Below are 23,115 nucleotides of genomic sequence, written 5' to 3'. Positions count from 1 at the left end.
AGAACATGAAACATGAGGTGGTCAGATGTAATGTGATAAAGTAGATGAACAGCCTATATGTGTTTGCCTAATTAATTTTTTATATATATTATATATCTATCTATAATTTTTTTTTCCCTTTTGGCCATTTTTGTGTTTTTTCTGCACTCTTGCCTAAACTCCAAGTTGTTGTCCATTATCCCATCATCTTTCAGTCACTCTGCTTTCTGATTTGTACTTGTCTGGAGACCGTAACTTTTACGCACTGTGTGTGTGCTTCATTTTGTGTGTGTGTGTGGTTGTGTGTGTGTGTGTGTCTGCTTCATTGTGTGTTTGTTTGCATCAGTGTGTGCGCGAGTCCGTGTGTGTCCGACGCGCAGACAGCAGAGGAACAGAGCAAAGTAGCTGCAGTTTCACGCAAATGAAAACTGAAAAACAAAACTGGAAAATGTAACCAACGTTTAGCGCTTGGTCAGTGTTAATTTTAGACACTGGCTTTGACTGCTCACCTCCAGTCCGTTCCTGACCGGTTTGTGCATGTTGAGGTCGCTGATTGTGTCCTGCAGGCTGGTCTGGATGCGGCCCTGCGGGATCGGCTTGGCGATGGGGTTGACGTAGAACTGGGTGACCTCTGGGTCGTCGTCTGTCCGGCTGCTGGGACCGGGCATCTCCTCCTCCTCCTCCATATGACTGCAAACAGAAAGAATAAAGGGCAGGGCACAGCATTATTAAAACATCTACAGGGTCCAAATTATCATACAAACAAAAATTAACACAGAAAAATAACCAAAATACTGATATCAATTAGTTCATCATGATATCGTTACATCTGAAAGAAAATCCATAGTGCGAGTACTCAGCTCGATTGAAGAGTGAGTGAGTGAGTGAGTGCGTGAGTTCAGACCTGTGTCCGTTCTGTGGATACTCTGGAGGTGAAGCGAGGTCATCGGTCTCTTTGTTGATTGGACTGCTGTACTGGCTGCTGTTCAGGTTCTTCAGCACAAGTTTCTTGATGCTCTTCCTGTAAATAAAACAGTCACAAAGAAGCAGGGGTCATGCTGCCAGCCGGTAAACTACGCCGTGTAGGTTTCTTTTTCTTCCTTCAGACGTGCGCAAGCAGGCGGAAGAGGAGAGAGAGAGAAAAAGTACTGGGGGGAATCACGGATCCTGCTTTTGATTTAAATAGTCAAAATCGAGAGATCATTCCGATCGATTTTAGATTTATAATTGTGACATCCCTAGTTGAGTAACGGGCAAGAAAACATTCCACCTTAAAAGTTGCCGGTAGCTGCTGGTGGTAGCCTTTGAGCAGCACAGTAAATTAAATGGTTTATAGCCAACTGTTAACTAGTGAAGATGAAAAGCAGCAAAACACCCTCTCATTTTATACTTATATTGGTCTAAAATGTCTAAACTTGCTGCTGTAGTTATAGGTGTGCTCCTGTAGCTCTGCTCAGATTGGGTTACCTGGGAATGAAGGCTCCGTTGGTGAGCGAGGGCTCGTCATCGTCCAGGCCGTCAAACAGCTGCGACTTGGAGGCCCCAGATGACGTCAGCGCTTTGGGGCGGACTCTGGTCGCAGGTCGAGGGGTCAGCTTGTAGTGGGTGGGCGTGGTCAGAGCCTTCTGGGCCGTTGGATTGGTTGGTTTCAGACGCTGTCAGAAAAAAGGGAAGTTGTGATTGGATACTTAAAGAAATGTTTTGCATTAGCAGAACAACAGACCCAATCAGTGTTTGTTTACAATAACTTCTGAGTAGGAAACTCCTGCGTCACGTACATACCATTTAACGGTGCTGATAAAATAAGACCCAAGAAACAACTCGGGTTCGGGAACAGTTTGATTTTCCAGCTCGCTTCGTTAGTGGTGAAGGAGTTGGCTAAGGCTAACGCTAGCGATGCTAAGCCGACGTCACGACCAAATGTTAGCGATTGGTTATGGCAGATCCAGAGCGGCTCTGGGAAGATCCAATAGTTTAAACTTCAACAGAGTAACCGCCTTCAAGGAAGTTAACACTCGTCAATGGAGAGAGGCCAGACTCTCTGGACTAATGAAATGGACCAGAGTCTGGTAGGACCAGGCTAGTGGACCAGAGTCTGGTAGGACCAGGCTAGTAGACCAGAGTCTGGTAGGACCAGGCTAGTAGACCAGAGTCTGATAGGACCAGGCTAATGGACCAGAGTCTGGTAGGACCAGGCTAGTGGACCAGAGTCTGGTAGGACCAGGCTAATGGACCAGAGTCTGCAATCCACAAACGATTATAAGAACGTACAAATGTCACTGAGGACAAATTATGAACCAGCAGACTGCAGTTGTGTCACTCTCACCTCCTCTTTCTTCTTGGGGTCTGACAGCGGGTTTCTGAACAGCGGCGAGTCTCCGTATGGCGAGTACGCCAGATTGCTGAGCTGCTGCTGAAGCATGGCTTGTTGGGCGGCCGCCCCGTTCGGATCCGTGAGCGCTGGAGGAGAAAAATAAAAGAAATCAAAAAACAACTTATTACCAACTGGACCGGGACTGGTTGAAGCTGATAAAAAGACTTTTCCAAGAAAGAGAAGGGAAAGATTTAATGTTCTAATGCGTTGTTTTAAACAGTCACACATCAGGGATATTATAGTCAAATTAAACTAAACAAAAATTCAACAACCTGGAAGAGGGAGGGAGAGAGAGACAGAGAGAAAGAGAGAGAGACAGAGACAGACAGAGAGAGAGAGAGAGAGACAGACAGCGAGAGAGAGAGAGAGACAGACAGCGAGAGAGAGAGAGAGACAGACAGCGAGAGAGAGAGAGAGACAGACAGCGAGAGAGAGAGACAGACAGGGAGGGAGGGAGAGAGAGGGGGGGAGGGAGGGCGACACAGAGAGAGAGAGAGAGAGAGAGAGACAGAGTGCAGCTGCTCACCGATTGGCTGCTGTGGAGGTCCGAAGCCCAGGCTGGTGCCGCTGTTGAATCCGGCCCCTCCGAAAGTTCCCATCGTTCCCAGTGTGGTACCCAGTTTACCTTGGGTATTCCCAAACAGAGACGTCTGTCCTGCGCCCACTGCTGAACACACACAACGTTTTATTGATACATGTGAGGATTGTCTCTCCTCAGCCTGGAACTTCAGAAGCTTGGAGGTGTTGTAAATTAAATAATTGTTGAACTCATTGATTTCTGCTGGTTCCAGCTTCTCCAATGTGAGGATTTCCAGCTCTTCAGCTTTCCGTCATTGTATATCGATTGCATTTTAGACATTCCCTTTCACCGTAGCAACTAGCAAGTTAAGGCTCTGACACCAACCTGACGGCCGACAGTCGGACTGATCAGTCGGCTCCCGTCTCTCAAAAAAGTGCCTCAGAACACACCAAAGAGACGCCCACTTGAGCATACATTCTGCACGTGTGCGAGACGTAATACGTCTTCATAACAGCAGGCGGCGCTAATCTGTATTGTCGCCCCAAAAAATTAAAACGGAAACATCACTCTAGACCTAGTAAACACAGAGCACGCTGTCGTCAGTCATTGTCTTCATCAGAGAGTACTCGTGATACGAGACTAGATATCGTCCTAGATTTTGGATACCGTTGTCATTGGGTCAAATTTGACCCGTTCTCAAAACTTCTAAATCAGAAATATGGGTTTCTTTTTAACCAAATTACTAAAAAACAAAAACTACTTTCATTGAATTGTGGTTAACTTAACTGGTTTCATAACGTGACTAAACTTTGACGTCCACACGTCTGTGATTCTCCACCAACATACGTCAAAATCATTCATCATTTCAAAATCAGGTCTAACCTCCTATAAATGAGATTTATTGACCTTAAATTCCAAAAATGTGTAAAATTATTGGTATTAAGTTGGCGTTAGTGACAAAAGGGACAAAAACGTAAAACAAAACTGTTAAAAACAGTGTTAATTTTGACCCACAAGGCCAACATGTACATGGTCGACCAGAAGACAACACAAGTGTCTTTCCCTGGTTTTAAAGGCTGTAATACAGTTAAGTAATGCAATTTTCTGAACCGTTTATTGTTTGGCCTTACCCATTTGGGTCATAATATCAACGGTACTAATGATTATTTATCAAAAATCTTATTGTGTAAATATTTTGTGAAAGCACCAATAGTCAACCCTACGACATCATCGCGATATCGAGGTATGTGGTCAAGAATATTGGTGATATTTCCTTTTCTCTGTATCACCCAGCCCTAGCTTATTCTCCGGCTCTATGGCTCGTTTTTCCTCTCACCTCTGTACGTTTATGAAGCAGTCTGTACAGATGGCACAGTAAAGCAACTCAATGTGGACTGACGTGAAAATATTTACTTTACTTTTGGCCTGAGACACAGTCAGAATGAAGCTGCAGGTCCAGAACCCAAAGATGTTCAGTTTATGATCATAGAAGACCAGCTGAGAAGCTGGATCCAGATGATATTTCCTCCTTGATAAATTACTTAAACGATTATTACGGTTATCCAAGCACTATCAGGGTCATGGAGCAATAATGTTTTCTTATTTCTACAGCTTTCTTATGTATCACATCCTGGTTTTAGCCCTGTATTATTATTTGATCCTTCCTGATGTTGTGATTCATCCAGTACCTGCTCCGAAGCTGGTTCCCAGTGCAGCCCCCAGTCCTCCGGTGGCCGGCTTGTTCCCAAAAAGACTCCCGGCAGCAGGGTTTGCACCAAAACCTGCACCAAGCGAAAAACAAAAACACTACTCAGTAATGAAAGTTATTAATGAACCAACAGGTCACACATCTCCACCCTGAACACCAGCAGACTCACCGAAGGTGGTGGTGTTGGTTCCCGTCCCCAGCGTGAGGGCGGGCTTGTTGCCAAACAGCCCGGTGCCGGTGCCAAAGGAGGGGGTGCTTGTGGTTGTGGTGCCAAACCCGGCTGTCTTATTACCGAATAAACTCTATATACACACACACACACACACACTGTAACATTATGTACACTCACAATGTAAAAAGGGCCATAAATAATAAGCAGCGGCCCAGTTGTCAGGGCTGTATAGGCAATGGGAATTGAACGTCACTATGCTTTGCCACTGCCTTAATGGCTACATACAGTAAGTATTATATTGATGTTTTGGTTTTATGATGGCATCCTTTGTAAATGCATACAACTTTATATAGTCCTTTAGTTTGATATTAAGGAAACCTGAGTAATTTAGTTCATTTGTTAGGAATACGTATCATTTTATCCTGGCTGAATCCAAGAATGTGAAGTCTACTTATTGTTGGATTGGATTGTATGGCTTAAACCTATGGTGAAGGGTATGTGATGATGGGGGGGTATGGTGAAGGGTATGCGATGATGGGGGAGGTATGGTGAAGGGTATGCGATGATGTGGGGGTATGGTGAAGGGTATGTGATGATGGGGGGGGGGTATGGTGAAGGGTATGTGATGATGTGGGGGGATGGTGAAGGGTATGTGATGATGGGGGGGGTATGGTGAAGGGTATGTGATGATGGGGGGGTATGGTGAAGGGTATGTGATGATGTGGGGGTATGGTGAAGGGTATGTGGTGATGTGGGGGTATGGTGAAGGGTATGTGATGATGGGGAGGTATGGTGAAGGGTATGTGATGATGGGGGGGTATGGTGAAGAGTATGTGATGATGTGGGGGTATGGTGAAGGGTATGTGATGATGGGGGGGTATGGTGAAGGGTATGTGATGATGGGGGAGTATGGTGAAGGGTGTGTGATGATGTGGGGGTATGGTGAAGGATATGAGATGATGGGGGGGTATGGTGAAGGGTATGTGATGATGGGGGGGTATGGTGAAGGGTATGTGATGATGGGGGGGTACGGTGAAGGGTATGTGATGATGTGGGGGGGTATGGTGAAGGGTATGTGATGATGGGGGGGACCAAGGGAACTGTATCAGGATCCTAGTATCCTGGATCCATGAAATAACTGGCCTTTCAAAATAAAAGTCTGCCTGCCTCTATGGGAATCTAACATAGGGGTGTACTGACTTATGCCCCCTGTATTTTAAGGAAGAACATTTATTTATTTACGATACATTATTCATTCACAAAGAAAATGGAATTTGTGGTTTTTAATTAAGGCATTAAGATACATTTCCAAAAGATGATTTTTTTATTCCTCTTTAGCATGGATGTATTCACTTACGCTTAGCACTGTATATGATGCTCATGGAGCTAAGTTTCAAGAGTGTAGATTGAAAGGCAGATGACCTTCCTGATTGGTTCAACACAGGTGTAGCAGAAATTAAAACTTGTGTAACCCTGTGTCTCGACCACAAGCATGTCAGTATGATACCGTCTGCCTGTTAAATGGGTCTGGTTTGTACCTGTGTGCCAACAGCTCCGAATCCAGCGTTGGTCGCGCCAAACAACCCGGTGCCCGTCCCAAAGCCGCCAGTGGCGGCGCTCGTCTGAGCTGCGCCAAACAACCCACCCGTCTGCTGCGCTGGCGTGTTCCCAAACAAACCCTGAATCACAGGAGAGGACCGGTGTGACAACATCCTCAAAACTCAGACGTCAGTTACAAGGTGAGCAGATTTTTCATTTCAAGACTAATCAAGCCTGCACGATAAATCGTTACAATCGCAATCTCGATTCACCCCTCTTCGCGATTTCATTTAGTTTTTTTTGTTCTCCTTCAATTAATTTATTGAATTAATGATTTGACAACATGTTTTAATTAAGTAAAGACATGTTCAGGAGTTCAGATAGAGCCTGTATCAGGGCCATATTTAGTTCAATGTGTTATATGTCACCATTTCTGGTAGCCTACTGCACTTAAATGGCCTGTATGTACTTTATTTACTTTATTCATTGAAGCCTCTGTTTACAGGCTCGTGAGGATGTGCAATGTGCTATAGGTGCCAAAAAAACATCTGTGTTTGGTACTGCCAATTAGTTTTTTGTCATGGTTCATGTGTGCAATAAACATTACACTTCATGAGAAAAGAACCGTGCAGGCCTAAGACTAATCAGACCAATTACTGGACGTCTGCGGGACAGATCCAGTGTTGATTATCCACTGTAGGTTGTATGAGATGAGGAAAACTTCTGAGTCAATTAGCAAGTTGATCATATAGAATAAAACCCAGCAATCAAACAAAAAGGCTAATCTCACAGTTTAAATTGAGGGTCTGTTTGTGTCCAACCTGTGATGTTTGAGGATTTAATATACGTTTACCAGTCTTTTAATCATATATTTAGTGTTTTTTTTTTTAACATAATTCCAAGCTGCACATTAACAGACATCCGTGAGTCCGACTCTGAATTGAAGATCTCAAAAAGAAACGTATCAGTCTATTCAAAGCCTTTTATGAACTAATTACATATATAGACTTATGGCAAAGCTGCGTAGAGAAACAAAGATTCTCACTATGCTGCTGGCGTTGGCCTGTCCCATCGTGTTGGCGTTGCCGAAGGAGAAGCCGGTGCTCTGTGTGGTGGTGGCCTGACCGAACGGCTTGAAGAGGCTGTTGGCTTGTTGCGGTGGCTGCGGCTGACCGAACAGACCACCTGTGGTTGCACCGAAACCGCCAGCAGGTGCTGGAAAAAAAAAAGAAGACGACATTTTTAGGGCTGGGTATCGCCACTAAAATAGATTCAATTCCAATTCACAAAAAACCAAAACGTTTTGATTTCTGATTCCATTGGTTCAGGGATATTTCAGTTATAAAACCATTTTAGCTTGAATATAAAAGATCTTCTAAAAGGCCCAGATACACATCGCTGACGGCCAAACGTCAGCAGGAAAGCCAGTGTGACTGATCAGTCTCCCCGAGTCGGTCCAAGAAGGTCCTCAGAACACCGAAGAGACGAGACGTAATACGTCTCCATAACAGCAGGCGGCGCTAATCTGGATTGTCGCCCAATAAATGAAAACTAGCAGCTGATTGGACGAACGCGTCACCTGGGTCTGGCTGCTCCAGAAACTCAAAGAGACTGTCATGGCGTCTCGTTCAGAATACGATCTCATATTGTCCTAAAATAGTTCACCGTAACGTGTTTCTGAAAACATTTGAAGAGAGAAACAGGCCGTGCAGCTGCTGAATCTTCATTTCACATCAACAACGGTCAGTTTAGAAGATGTTCGTCAGGTTTTGAGAGACTCTAGTCAGGCTCATCCCGTTCCCGGGTCAGCTCTCCACCAATCAGATGGGTCATTGAGTCCGACTGCCGGCAGTGCCCGCCCCGCCGATTATACATGTCAAATCAGCCAAAATGTCACCATCAGATGTTTGAGCTGAGGAAACGTCAACACTGTGGCGAGATGATCATCACCCCTTACCTGCTGCACCAAAGGTGCTCTTGGTCTGCCCAAAGGAGAAGTTGGTGTTGGGGGCAGCGGCGCCGAACAGGCCAGTGGCGGCACTGGACGTCGCTGTTGCAGCACCGAACAGACCGCCCGTCGGCGCAGCCATCGGGTTGGTTGGACCCTTCCTGCCCGCCTGGTAGTCCTCCAGCCTCAACTCCTGCAGGGAGATACATCAGTTTCAACAGACGGTTCGACGTCTTTTCACCTGCAAATCACCAAAACTACACCTGACTGATCTGAGTTGTTCTAGGCTGCTCCAACAATAATCTTGAGCTTTGAAAGGAAAATAAAAGGTTTTCCGCAAACCTCTGCTCCATGAAATGTATTAATCTCCACTTTAAATAAAGGCTGTGTGACTGGAAGTCCGCAGCTGTTCACTGAACATGGAAAGTATGTCCGAGCCTCCTGGGTGGGGGGTCTGGGACTGCATTTACACATACCGTACTTCAATTAGTCTGGGACTCCTTTGCCTACTTGTAGGTTAACGATCAGTCAGAAAAGAAATCTCTAAATTAGCATTCCTAGTTTACATTAATTAATTATTAACCCTATCTAGGGTTGGTAACCCCAGAAGAATCCCTAAAAGCTAGACCTGCGAAGATTAATAGGTTATTTGAACTATTTAATTATTCACCAAATATTTTGATTATCAAATTTCTGATTCCAGCTTCTGACGAGAGGAACACACCGCACGCTGAAGTGCCGCGAAGTGTAGATTCTTGTCCAATCGTGCGCCTGGCTGTTCATACCAGACACGCAGTTCTCTGTGCAGGTCACAAAGTGATCCTTCTCCTCTCCACTCTGCGAGGCGACACTCTCACTCCCAGTGTGTGTCTCTCTCTGTCTGTGGCTCTCTTTCCGTGTGCCTAATCACGTGTCTCGCTGTAGACACAGCTCAGAAGTCTGTCTTCCTGTATGTGATAACCTGACATATTCACTCGGTGCAGCGTGCGGGCTGCTCCGTGGTCGGACAGATTGAATAACATGTTCCCCAAAAATGATAATAGCTCCGCTTTACAGCACTTTGCGGCGCTTTAGTGTGCGGTGTGTTTCTGGCCTTGGAAGTGAATATGTTCTAGTTTCTTCACTCCTCTGTGACAGTAGAATGAATATCTTTTAGTTTTGGACAAAAGACATTTAAAAAGGACATCATCTTTGGGAAACAATGATCTACAAATCGAAAAAATAGTCAACAGATTTAAATCGACAATGACAAAAATCGTCAGTTGCAGCCAAACTAAAAGCAGCAGCCGACCCGTTTGTCTTTGTGTCTGCAACACAAACTCACCTCCAGGGATTTGTTCTCGTATTCCTTCATGGCTGTGATGCACTGGTGCTTGGTGTTGATGCTCGTGGTCACGCCTGCTTTTACCATTGTGTCACTTCCGGTTGGAGGCTGAAGGAATTTGACAAGTTTCACAACATCAAAATGCTCATTTTGTCCATCACTTACCTTCCCCCCCCCTTCTGTTCATACTCACTGTATACAGTATGTACTTTATACTAATCTTTACAGTACAGTGGGTTTTTTTTCCCCCAGTGAGTACACCACAAAACTACTACTAACTACAGTATACTAACTAACAGTATACAATACAAGCGCCAGGCTGCAACTTTAGATTAAAACTGCCAATTATTGAGATGTTTTCCTAACAAATGTCACAGTATTTTGTGTTTTTACGGTTTCACCACAATCACGGTTAATGTTTTCCAGCTGGGAGCAGCTCCTGCATTTATTGTGAGCATTGCATTGTGGTAGAATAGCGACCAATGACACTAAACAATCAAATCCTTTTTAGGATGGAAACTAGGGCTGCACAATATATCGACTTTTTATCGTCATCGTAATATTAACTGCACAATACACATCGCGAAAGGCTGCAACATATCACTCAGATCTATCAGCAGAAAACTGCATTTCAAAATGTAACGGTCACCTTTTTCCACGCTGCCTTTTAAGTTCAATTCAACGTTTAATTTGTTCAATGAAAGAAAGTTGGAAATGATTTCCTTCCATTTGTTTTAAATACAACAAGCAATTGTTTTTCAGCAGAACACGAAACAGCAGCAGAAACGCAGAACAGAGTATACTTTAATATCTGTTTATTTATCGCAAGTTATATCGTTATCGCATATTGTCCTGATATCGTGCAGCCCTAATGGAAACATTTGCTACACTTGAAGTACTCACATTGAATTTTACGGTTGTTCCTGGCTGCTGCTGAGCGGCGGTGAACCCTGAGCTTCCAAACAGGGAAGCAACACCACTTCCACCGAACGGGTTGGAGGTGGTGTTGGTTGACCCAAACAGTCCTCCACTGCTGGTGCTCGTCCCAAAGCCTGGAGGACACGATGGGAGGGAGACTTCTTCAGATCGTTCAGATGTTTCATAAGATAAACAAATCAAAAACGACAATGGGACTGAGCAGATTGGAAACAGAACTGGAGCACTGGATGGTTGTTATTTCACTTGTTGTTAGTAGATACTTTAAATATAACAAAGAATTGCAAACTGTAGGCATGAAAATGCTGCTTTACTTAGTTTTACAGGGATTTAAAATCTTTTTCTTTTTGGTTTCTGACTTTGACTTCTGTTTACCAGGTTCCGTTTGAGGTTTCTGCCTGTCCGCACTTAAGCAGCCTGGACATGATTAGGCGGCAAAAATCGTTCTGCGCTGGCCGTTCCATTGATTTCCTATGGGGGAGAGCGGTGCCGTCCTACTAGGCGCTGTGCTACCCCTGGCGTTGCACACTGGACTTGCCGCTTTGGCACTCAAAGTTCAAATTAGTTCAACGTTGAGCTACTGCAGTTGCTGCTGACCTCAAGGTGCAACCAAGTCCAGCACTTTGCCTCTTTGCTCTGCACCCTACCTCACGGTTTTGCCGCCGATCATGTGTAGGCAGCGTTAGTGCAAATGCTTTCGTGGGAATTGCTGGGTCTCTGTAAATTAAAGTGTGTAGTCTAGACCTATTCTATAGTGTCCTGAGATAACTTCTATTGTGATTTGACAATTAATGAACCAAAAGGTTTTTTTTGTAAAGTCAAACTCATCATCTCCTTAATACAGTCAGCTGTTTTTGAGGTCCCTACTGGACAAATTCAGAAGCAGGTTGTCATTACTGATCTAATCTGATGACATAAGGAGAAGACCCATTAAAAGGTGTGAGCTGTACACCAACAACAGTGGAGCGCAGAGGGTTCTCACTTCCAAACGAGGTGGGCTTATTGGCACCGAAAGCATTGTTCTGCTGGGAGAAGAGTCCGCCGCTGGTGCCCGTTCCGGTGTTGCCAAACAGGCCGGTGGAAGTGCCAGTCGCTGCACCAAAACCAAAGCCGGTGGTGGGGGCAGAAGTTGCCGGCTGGCTGAATGTACTGGCCCCAAACAGACCGCCTGCAGGAAAGATACAAGGACAGATTAGAGCAAAGTATTTATTTATACATCTTTAAGAGCTACTTTATTTCCTACATTGACGCACATTTTTGTGCATGAATACATGTGACCTGTATGTAAAGCTTAGTTCAGACCAAAGATTCGATACAAAACTGTTTAAGAACATTGGCGGGAAAAGTGGAAGCTGGACACGAGCCATCGGATGGTGTCGCCTGGGTCAAATCACCAGTTGCTCGTTTTAGAAATTAAGGCATGTGACCCGTTTCATCGGCCAATCAGCACATACTACATTACATGTCATTTAGCTGACGCTTTCATACAAAGCGACTTACAATTGCGCTCTCTCTCTCTCTCTCTCTCTATATTAGCGGTTGCTCGCCTCTGGAGCAACTAGGGGTTGAGCGTCAAACTCAGGGACACATTGGTTGATGTATCGCAGTGGGAATCGAACCCACATCTCCCACACCAAAGGAAGGTGTCATACCCATTGCGCCATCACCACCCCAACATAGCGACGTTAACTTGAACATGTTAGTTACAAACTGACAGTGAATCGAAATGGTAGAGTTTGAGGAAAAAGCCGTGTCTGTATGACACAAGCCTTAAAAAGGTCCTCAAATAACAAACTGCCGCCAGAAAAAAAAAGGACAAAAAACGTCGAAAAAGGACAAAGTCGTAAGTTTGTAAGTGCATTTTAATTATCGTTTGTTTTTCAGTGAAAATGTTTTAGCAAAACGTTTTGTAAGGTTAGACGCAAAAAAAATATTTATCCAGCTACAAAAAAACCCTGAAAGTCAGAGGTTAGACCTGGAGTACAGAGAGTTGTTGCTATGGAGATTAAAACCCTGTCTCGTTGCTTTGGTGTAAACTGGCAGGTTTTAAAAACGTTTCAACTCGTCTCCAATCTTTGGTCTGAACTGGAGTAAGTTACTACTCGTTGCTTGAATAAAGAACAATAAATGATCAAGTTTGTAGACCGATGTCGTCTCAGCAGGTAAAACCCGATTTCACTGAGACGCTGAACACCAAATAATATGATCTGTGTACGACTTTTTTCCTTAATACAGCTTTACTGTCTGTTTACACTTAAACTGATTTTGAGTTCCCGAGCAGCTCTGCTCAAAAAGAAGCAATAGAAAGCAAAATACACAACAGTTACACATATAGTACAAAGATGAAGACATATCAACAGACATGGCAAAGACACGTTGCACGACATTCTCGGGACCCGATCTTTATTGGCAGCAAACTGATTTTGGTTTAGCAACAGGATAGACTGATATATAACAGAGTTCTCAAGCCTGTTGTGTCAAAATGAAGGGACTCTAAATCACCTGTTAGAAGGCAGAAGTTGGTATTCAGAAGTGTAAAAACATGCATGCTGTTAACAAAAGAGCTGACAAACCAGGCTTATTCTGTGTGGTACCAAACAGTCCTCCAGTGTTGGCGGTGGCTCCGAACGCAGTTGTCCCAAAGCCTCCCGTCGCCCCAAAACCTGCGTCTGCAGTTAATGAGAGGAGAGGATGAGGTTTTAAAAATCACCGGCTGCAACTTCAGCAGTCACCTAAATACTAACATTCTCTCAGACTGGATTTTCCTAACACCAGACTACATTTTCAGATTATTAATTTTGAAAAATGATATAGAATCATCTACATTGAGGTCTGTAAAGGCCCAGGTATACTTGCCTTTAACTACTCTATTGCATACATAAGATGGCTGCCACGCATATTCTTTGGAGCGTATGTTGTGCACATCTTCAGAAATTAATGCTACGCATCCATAAGATGCAATTCAGCACATAAGCAGGTCAGCAGCCAGGAATGATATGGCCCTGATCTGCCCCTTAGAGGATGACCATTTAATCCTCCAGGTACATGCCAAGCACGCAGGCAAGTATGTAAACAATAAGGTTCGCGTTGCTGCTCGTCTACACATGTTGTTAAAAAGCTAGTATATCTGGGCCTTAAAAGAATAATGAAGTCAGTAACTCTAAGTTTTGATTATTATGCAGCCCTAACCACAATGTTCTCCGGCCTCCCAGAGTTTTAATGAATCAAATGAGTGAATAAAATGACTTACTTTGCTGTCCAAAGGTCGATGCTGTGCCAAACCCCCCTGTCCCTCCACCGAAGGGAGTTCCAAATGACTTGTTGAACATCTTGCACTGCTAGCGGGACCGCATAAGTCTTCTGTATGGAGACAAACAAATGTCCACTTAATGATGATGTTTAAATCATAGAACTACAACGGATAGGAAGGACACCGAGCCGTTTGTAGTGTTCATTTAATTAGTACAAAGCAAACGTTTGGAGAAATTCAACCAGACATCACACTGTGGTGGCCAGTCACGTAATGGCGTTTTTCCATTACATGGTACCTGCTCGACTCGTCCCGACGCTACTCGACACACTGTGCGTCCGTTTTCCGTTGCAGATTTTAGCGCGGCCTCAGCGTGGCTGGTTGTCACAGCAGCTCCACAGTAAACTGCTGTGACCTAACGCGACACACACACAGAACGTGGAAGGTGTGTTGTTGTTGCCAGAAGACACATTTAGTTTCAAATGAAGCTGGAGGCAGCAAAAAAAACAGCTGGCTGAACTATTTCAAAATGGCAGGTTTGTTCAGGACCCCCCCGTCTGTCGCTTTCACGTCACCTTTTGGTATCGCCTCAGCTCGCTGGGAACCTCGACTGAGGTGGTACTAAAAAAAAAAAAGTATCTGTTAGCAGGTACCAGGGACTTTATTTCAAAATGGAAAAACAAAAAAGGCGAGTAGAGTCGAGGCGAGTCGAGCAGGTACCATGTGATGGAAAAAGGCGCCATAACCTGCAATCAGATTTGTTAGTCCATTTTGAGACGGTGTGAGAGTCCCGTACAGGAAACAGGAAACATCGCTGCCTCTATCTCTGCCACAAGAAAGTTTTAAAAACACCAAACACAAGCTCTGAACTGCCCGGGAGTTTGTGGAACTCCTCCTTTCTCCTCAGTCCCTCCTCTCTTTTCAGGAAATGCCGCTGCCTCCTAGTGCAAAAAAACAAAAAAAAACCCTACCAAGGAAGATTCCAGAGACAGTTAACTAGAGTTTGGGAAAACAAAAACTCTTGTTAGAGCTGGAGGTGAAGAGAAGCTATCAAAAATCTTCCTGTCACAACAGACGCACACACAACATTTCAAGAATCACAGATGCTGTACATATCTGACTGGGCCAACTTCAGACTTAAGTGTGAAAGGTGCAGCTGTATTGCAGCTACCAAAAGTGGAAGAAGTATTCAGATCCTTTACTGCAGTAAAAGTACTAATACCACACAGTAAAAATACTCAGTTACAAGTTAAAGTCCTGCATTCATACCCTTGTCAGAAAATTGTCAGTTTTCAGCTTTGCAATTATTTTTTTAAGCTGATCCAAGAGGCGTTTTAAAGATTTGATTTAGCTTAAAGGAGGAGAAAGGATTAAACACCAAAACATGTGGAGATACATAGTTTCTACTGGACAGGGAGGGGATGAAAAACTCATCCGAGAAGTAACTAAAGCTGTCAGATAAAGACAGTAGAGTAAAAAGTACAATATGTACGTCTGAGATGTAATGAGTACACGTATAAAGTATCAGAACATGGAAATAGTTAAGATCAGGTACCTGGAGTTTGTGCTTTATTGTTTCAAACTCAAGTTAGGACCATTTTCGCCTGACTTCCAGCTCCACGTGCAGCAAACCGGGTTGTGCCTTTACGTTAGTTAGCGCCGTCAATTTAAAATAAATTACGTCAGGCCCAGCTGGTTGGGTTAGTTTAAACCAGTTTGAAACCAAACTGGTCACTTAGCGAGTCAGGGCCAGAAAGGACCGGTAATAAACCAAATAAACACACCTAGCTGTGGTTAACTTTGACGTAGCAATAGCAACAGCTAGCTAAGTACGTAACGTACGTTGAAATACCAATAGCATAATTTCCGCGTCAGCTAACATGTTAGCTCTAACGTAATTACTTAAACGCACAAACAAAGCTACCAACAAGTCAGCTCTTACTTATTAATGGGTATCTTAAATATATATAACGTTAAACTCATTGGACATTCGCCGTGTTGCGGACAGTTAGTTTAAAGTTACGTGCGTCAATCTAATGTTAGCTTGCTAACCTTAGCTAGCTAGCTCTGCCGCTAACTGCTAATGTAAACGTTAGCAAAACAAAAGCAAGACAGACAAAGAACAATTGTTACTTTCACAAACATTTACCTTTAACAACGTTGTTATGGATGCTCGGTTCGTTGTCGACCTCCCTCCAACTGCGTTGACGCCACGAAGTCCAAAATGTTAAACGATAAAAGTATCTTTAGCTAAACATCGGCATTAGCCGGATAGCTTTGTCAACGAGGAGGGAAAACTGTCGACCAGCAGCCGTCACGTCACTACGTACTTTCATACGTCTTACGTCATGACGACACCGTTCCGAGTACTGCACTGGGGCCTTCTGATATCAATACAGACTCTAAGCTATTTATTGAATTATAGGCAGTACTGAAATGTAATTAAGTACATTTACTCAAGTCTGTATTTAAGTACAAATTTAAGGTATTTGTACTAATTTATACTTCTACTCCACTACATCTCAGACGGAAATATTCTCCTTTTTCTCAACTACAGCAGTAAAATACAACATACACGTTACTGCAGCACTAATATTAATCAAGAAACATCAGCTAAAATAGTACAACACTGACAGGAAACATAAACTCTGTTTATAAAAGTGCTGTATGAATAAAGTTATTATTATTTATTGATTGGAGGATGGGTAAGTTTGGTTTAAGGTGTGTTTTGGATGCAGTTGGCAGTGTTGAGCATGGGGGGGGCACAGACGGGGGCAGCTTGTGTAATCCATCCAGGCTCTTATCTCCTGCAGGCAGATGAGTATAACAGTGAGACAGCCAGCAGCGTGTCAAACCAGTTGAAGTCAACTTTATTTATGTAGCACCTTTCATACAGCGAGTGTAGCTTCTTTACAACACAGTGAGAAACCACAAAACAAACAAAATCACACAAATTAAAGTGAAAAAAATGTGGGTTTTTTTTTAAGGTTGAAGGGAAGACAACACAAGGGTTAAAGAGCAGTTAGAAAACGATAAAAAAAAAAAAAAAAAAAAACAACAAAGCAAATTAAAACATCAAAGAACGGGTAAAAAAAAGATTAAAAAAATAAATAAAAACAACATTTTTCCGACCACAGGTCCTTTTGGCTCCGGTTACTTGGTGTTTTCGTTACCCATTACAAGATAGCAATAGTTCTACTTTTCACTACGATGTAGCCGTCGCTACAAAGCTTAGTTTAATCTCGGTAAACCTCGCTAAATCCAGGACAGTTCACAGTCTGTCTCTTGATAAGTTCACAGAAATATCTAACAAGTTCACAGACGTTGTCTTTCTTATTGACCTGACACACCAACCAGACGGCCGACTGAGGAAAGCCAGTGGGACTGATCAGTCGGGTCCCTGAGGTCCAAAAAATGCCTCAGAACACACTGAGGAGACACCGACTTGAGCGTACGCTCTGCGCGTGCGCGAAACGTAATACGTCTCCATAGCAGCAGGTGGCGCTACTCTATATTGTCCCCCAAAAGATGAAAACTGGCCTACAATATTGTCCTACAATAGTTCATGTTTCTGAGAAAAGAGAGAGAAATAGGCCGTGCTGATTTTGCCCTGTCTCCGACTGAACATGTCAGGTTGGCCCAAATGAAGGCCGACAGCTCCTCAGACGGACGACGGCACGGACACACCAAACAGACTGGAGTCACCGACCTCGCCAGACTGTCCGACAGCCGATTATCGGCTTGGTATGTCTCCTCTATTATTGACCTAGTTCACAGACTAAATCTGACCAGTTCACAGACGTGGTCCTTGAATGGATAATCTATTGTCACACCCGCGTTGGAGAAATTCTCAGAAATATGTCCGTTATCTGTTCAAAAATACCACTAGATAAAAGACAAGAATAACATTGACAGTGCAGTATAAGAAATTAAAGAACTGAGAGATAAAATACGTGAATAAAAGTTACAGTGCAGTATAAGAAATTAAACATTAAAGAGCAGTTATAGAATGTCATACAGTTATTTAAAGAAAGGCAACATCAAAAAGAAGGTCTTCAGCCTTGATTTAAAAGAACTGAGAGTTGCTGCAGACCTGCAGCTTTCTGGGAGTTTGTTCCAGATATACAAACTCCCAGATAACGCTGCTTCCCCCTGTTTAGTTCTGACTCTGGGGACAACAAGCAGACCTGTCCCAGACGACCTGAGAGGTCTGGGTGGGTCGTAGTGTAGCAGACCTGTCCCAGACAACCTGAGAGGTCTGGGTGGGTCGTAGTGTAGCAGACCTGTCCCAGACCACCTGAGAGGTCTGGGTGGGTCATAGTGTAGCATACCTGTCCCAGACCACCTGAGAGGTCTGGGTGGGTCATAGTGTAGCAGACCTGTCCCAGACCACCTGAGAGGTCTGGGTGGGTCATAGTGTAGCAGACCTGTCCCAGACCACCTGAGAGGTCTGGGTGGGTCATAGTGTAGCAGATCAAAAATGTATTTTGGCCCTAAACCGTTTAGTGATTTATAAACCAGCAAAAGTATTTTGAAATCAATTATTTGAGGCACAGGAAGCCAGTGTAGAGACTTCAGAACTGGAGTGATGTGATCCAGTCTCTTGGTCTTAGTGAGGACTTGAGCAGCAGCGTTCTGAATCAGCTGCAGCTGTCTGATTGATTTTTTAGGGAGACCTGTGAAGACACCGTTACAGTAGTCAAGTCTACTGAAGATAAAAGCATGGACAAGTTTTTCCAAATCCTGCTGAGACATAAGTCCTTTAACCCTTGAGATATTCTTAAGGTGGTAATAGGCTGACTTTGTAATTGTCTTAATGTGGCTGTTGAAATTCAGGTCTGAGTCCATGACTACACCAAGATTTCTGGCTTTGGCTGTTGTTTTTAACATTGTCGTTTGAAGCTGAGTGCTGACTGTTAATCGTTCCTCTTTTGCTCCAAAAACAACCAACTCAGTTTTTTCGTCATTTCATTTAAGAAAATTCTGGCACATCCAGTCGTTAATTTGTTCAATGCACTTAGTCAGTTGTTGTATTGGACTATAGTCCCCTGGCGATTAGGTTATATAAATGTGTGTGTCATCTGCATAACTATGGTAACTTATTTAATTGTTTTCCATAATCTGAGCCAGTGGAAGCATGTAGATGTTAAACAGGAGAGGCCCCAGAACGGAGCCTTGGGGAACTCCGCACGTCATATTTGTATGCTCAGATGTATAATTCCCTATAGACACAAAGTAATCCCTATTATTTAAATAAGACTCAAACCACTTTAGTACTGAGCCAGAAAAGCCAACCCAGTTTTCCAATCGGTCTAGTAATATGTCATGGTCGACCGTATCAAATGCAGCACTGAGATCAAGTAATACCAAGACTGAAATTTTGCCACTATCTGTGTTTAAGTGGATGTCATTAAAGACTTTAACAAGAGCTGTCTCAGTGCTGTGGTGTGGTCGAAAACCCGACTGGAAGGCATCAAAACTGTCGTTTAGTGACAAGAAAAGGTTGAGTTGTTGAGAAACCGTTTTTTCAATGATTTTACTTCAAAATGGAAAGTTTGATATCGGCCTATAGTTGCTCATTAGTGACGTGTCTAGATTGTTCTTTTTTAAGAGTGGCTTAATGACTGCAGTTTTCAGAGCCTGTGGGAAGACACCTGAGAGAAGAGACATGTTTACAATCTGTAGAAGATCTGTAGCCAAACAATTGGAAACATTTTTGAAGAGGCCCGTTGGTAGAATATCAAGGCAGCAGGAGGAGGTTTTCAGATGTTGTATAATGTCCTCCAGGTTTTTACGGTTGATCATATGAAATTGGGTCATATTGGAATTAGTTTTGCCTGGACACTGTGACAACACATACCCTGTACTTGATATGAAAGCACTGATTGTTTGTCTAATTTTCTGAATTTTGTCTTTGAAGAAGGAGGCAAAATCATTGCAGGCCTTCGTGGATAAAAGTTCAGATGCTACTGGTACTGGAGGGTTTGTTAACCTATCGACAGTATCAAACAAAGCACGTGAGTTATTATTGTTTTTGGCAATAATGTCAGAGAAGAAGGACCGCCTTGCATTCCTCAGTTCCAAATTATAAATGCAAAGTCTCTCTTTATAGGTGTTGTAGTGGACCTGGAGATTAGTTTTTTGCCACCTGCGTTCTGCTTTTCGACACACTCTTTTTTCTGTTCTTACCAGTATGGCATTTCTCCATGGAGATCTTTTCTCATCAGAGACAGTTTTTACCTTAATGGGAGCAATGGCATCAATAACATTTGTAATCTTACAATTGAAATTGTCTACAAGCTTAGTGACTGAGACCCCTGAGAGGGCGGGTGTGGACGAGAAAAGCTGAATGAATGTTTCACTGGTGTTGTCAGTGATATACCGTTTTCTTATTAACTTTGTTTGGACACTTTTGTGCACAGAGATAGTGCCGTTAAAGAAAACACAGGAATGATCAGAGAGAGCAGCATCAGTCACCACAACCTTGGAAATGTTCAAACCCTTCGAGATAATCAAGTCCAGAGTGTGGTCCGTTGTTGTGTGTGGGCTCCGTCACATCCTGAGTCAGTCCATAGTTCTCAAAAATACAACACAGTTCTTTGGTCCCTCTATCCTGGGGGTTGTCAACATGAATGTTGAAATCACCAGCAATAACTACACAGTCAAAGTTAATACAGATTATAGACAGCAGTTCAGTGAAGTCATCAAAGAAGGATGCACAGTATTTAGGTGGCCCGTAGATAATTAGAAATATAGGTCGAGACGGGGACCTTAGCTGAAGAGCCACATATTCAAAAGAAGCAAAGTTTCCAAAAGATATTTGAGTACATTGGAACGAGTCATTAAACAAAATGGCGACTCCACCTCCTTTCTTATTCGCTCTATTCTCACTCATAAAACTGAAGTTAGGGGGAGCTGACTCTATAAGAACAGCATCACTGTTATTATGGTCTAACCAGGTTTCAGTTAAAAACATGAGGTCAAGATTGTGCTTAATAATAAAATAATTGATTAAATTATTAATCATAGATAGATACAGTAGATAGATACTTTATTTATTTTATGCATCCAGTGGCTTAGACAACAACAACAACAAACACGCATACACAATTATACATCTCACATACATAGAAATCACTCACAGGAATTTAAAGAGTTAATAATTTGTGATTACAAAGATGTGGTATGGACTGACCATGTGATGCAATGACCCTGATAAGGTGCTATGGGCGAGTGTGTGCAGTGGTGGCAGCGCAAACAACAACAGAGGCAGCAAATATCAAGAACAGTGGAATATGCGAAAGATCAAAATAAAACGTGGGAAAACATAAGAACAAGAAAACATGTAAACTATGATAATAACACAAACAAGCAGTGAAAGTTAAAAGCTTTGCTGAGTAAATATGTTTTTAGAAATGTCCACAGAGCATCTCTTATATTCTTCAATATTAGTTCTATAGTTTTGGTGCATCGTTAAAAAAAGGGCAGATATGTGGATAATTGTCAAGAAGAAGTTACGTGGATGGTTCCCTACAACGCTCATCACAAGTAAAATGAATGATCAGTTCACTACTTTGATTTCATTTGGGTGTTTTTAGTAGGCCAGCAAAAGTTTCCACCTTCCAAAATTTTGACTTCCTACACTGGCCCCATGTGAGAGGCTGTGATTGGTCTGCCCATGGCCTGGCTGGCTGGAAATGTCTGAATGCGAGGAGGGTCAGATGTATCTGTTAGAGCAAATGAAACATGAGCTCGCAGATTTGTCTGGTTTCCAGGCTGTAATACCCCTCTCTCTCCCTCTAAACTAATGTCCAGTTTGTGTGTAACTTTGGATTTGCAGATCCATTTATTGACAGTTAGGTATAAACATGCTCACTGTAATGTTCCACTATACGAGTCGGAGACAAGGTTTTATAGATCACTCAAGACAGCGCCGAGAAAACCTACAGATGTGTTGCAGTGTGTCACAGAAAAACAGAGCTCTCAATCCCCGGTAAAATCCAACCCTGTTAACAACAACAACAACAACAACAACAGAGGTGCATAAACAAAGAAATGTACACAGGGTCACGACTGCTGACGCCACTGAAATGAGACAGAACTGGGGAAATGAACGGTGAGCATTTGCATTTGATTACATTGCTGCCTGATTGGGGCTGCCGGTTACAGCGTTCTCGCTCAATACTGGACCAATGTCAATGATGTTTGTCCAGATTACTCACATATACATTACATGTAATACATAGGAAGTCAGGGTCCAGGTTTGAAAAATACTACTGGGAAACTACAGGAGTTTTCAATTTGTTTCTTGCTAAATCAAGGATATGCTTCTTCTTGGGTTGTTAAGACTCCATTTACAAGCAAATACAAAAGCCTGATCCTCTTCATGAAGTCTAGGGTGAGACCTTAGCCTTGACTGAGATGACTGAGAGTTTCAGTCGACAACATAGACGGTTTATGAGGACAGGTCTGATGGTCTGATCTCTTATGCCATAAATGAGAGAACTCAGACATCTGGGCAAGATGAAAATACACACATATAGAACATTATAGGCACGCACAAATACTATCCTTGTTACAATTCTCGAAAGAGCAATGAGGATGGGGCTGTAAATGGTTGAGGAGAGACTGAGGCCCAGCTGCCCCATATGCAGCAGCAGAGTGTTACGAGCCTTTCGTGCTGAAGCTTTGTCTGTGGAGGCTGACCTGGCTGCTATCATCACACCAATATAGGAGGAAGTGACTGCCACACCAGCTGATACAAACAGAACACAAGTGTACACTTTATCATAAATATCAGACATTGGGCCAAGAAACATGGATATGTGAGAGCAAAACTCTTTCATCTCCAGGCTCTCTAGGTCTTTAAATGGAAAATCTAACAGTAAAATAACTCGTATGAGTGTATTTAGTGAACAGAAGACCCAAACCACAACGATAGCCACTTCTGTGTTTCTGATGGTGATGATGGTAGAGTGCCTCAGTGGGTAGCACACAGCTACACATCTCTCCAGAGACATCACCACCAGTGTGAGAGGAGAGATTTCATTTGTGAGATTAGCGAGCATGTTGAGAACACCACATAAAGGATATGTTAGCCTAATTCTACAAGCACCCAGTATGTATAGTAATTGACCCAGTGCCATCAGTACAGTGTCTGCAAAAAGGAGGTTAAACAGAAGAATGTAACGGTAAGTATCACGAAAAACAGTTTTACTCCTCAAGGTGAATAACATGGTTCCATTAATGTAGAGAAACACACAGCACGGCACTGTAGTCACAGTGGAGAATAACAATCTTTCCAGTAACCCCTGATACTGCTGTTCAGCAGTGACATCGGTCACAGACTGATTTGCATACGACAT

The 23,115-nt window shown here is 43.1% G+C and overlaps 2 protein-coding genes across 5 annotated transcripts in view; both read right to left on the bottom strand.

Annotated features, from left to right (window-relative positions):
- Nucleotides 1–16,072, bottom strand: part of nup98 (nucleoporin 98 and 96 precursor) — a 40,161-nt gene extending 24,089 nt beyond the window's left edge. The window contains exons 1-16 of one of the 4 annotated variants that reach the window (XM_078266351.1): nucleotides 15,900–16,072; nucleotides 13,751–13,860; nucleotides 13,074–13,169; nucleotides 11,483–11,668; nucleotides 10,468–10,643; nucleotides 9,565–9,672; nucleotides 8,250–8,433; nucleotides 7,338–7,507; nucleotides 6,292–6,432; nucleotides 4,751–4,883; nucleotides 4,562–4,654; nucleotides 2,880–3,020; nucleotides 2,306–2,439; nucleotides 1,447–1,634; nucleotides 884–1,000; nucleotides 489–669 (exon numbers count right to left, since the gene is read on the bottom strand). In XM_078266351.1, the coding sequence (XP_078122477.1) occupies nucleotides 489–669; nucleotides 884–1,000; nucleotides 1,447–1,634; nucleotides 2,306–2,439; nucleotides 2,880–3,020; nucleotides 4,562–4,654; nucleotides 4,751–4,883; nucleotides 6,292–6,432; nucleotides 7,338–7,507; nucleotides 8,250–8,433; nucleotides 9,565–9,672; nucleotides 10,468–10,643; nucleotides 11,483–11,668; nucleotides 13,074–13,169; nucleotides 13,751–13,829 (2,127 nt within the window). In that variant the 5' untranslated portion in view covers nucleotides 13,830–13,860; nucleotides 15,900–16,072. The remainder of the gene's footprint in view (nucleotides 1–488; nucleotides 670–883; nucleotides 1,001–1,446; nucleotides 1,635–2,305; nucleotides 2,440–2,879; nucleotides 3,021–4,561; nucleotides 4,655–4,750; nucleotides 4,884–6,291; nucleotides 6,433–7,337; nucleotides 7,508–8,249; nucleotides 8,434–9,564; nucleotides 9,673–10,467; nucleotides 10,644–11,482; nucleotides 11,669–13,073; nucleotides 13,170–13,750; nucleotides 13,861–15,899) is intronic. The other 3 variants (XM_078266352.1, XM_078266353.1, XM_078266354.1) reach the window with 3 other exon arrangements.
- Nucleotides 16,073–22,143: 6,071 nt separating this feature from the next.
- Nucleotides 22,144–23,115, bottom strand: LOC144528170 (odorant receptor 131-2-like). Its single transcript, XM_078266647.1, has one exon. The coding sequence runs from the start codon at nucleotides 23,113–23,115 to the stop codon at nucleotides 22,144–22,146; it is 972 nt and encodes a 323-aa protein (XP_078122773.1).

The sequence above is a fragment of the Sander vitreus genome, chromosome 13 (assembly GCF_031162955.1).
Source record: "Sander vitreus isolate 19-12246 chromosome 13, sanVit1, whole genome shotgun sequence".
NCBI lineage: Eukaryota > Metazoa > Chordata > Actinopteri > Perciformes > Percidae > Sander > Sander vitreus.
This window is presented reverse-complemented; position numbering and strand designations above follow the sequence as displayed.

Coding starts and splice junctions, on each gene's coding strand:
- LOC144528170 (XM_078266647.1), bottom strand. CDS start 23,115: ATGTCGTATGCAAATCAGTCTGTGACCGATGTCACTGCTGAACAGCAG.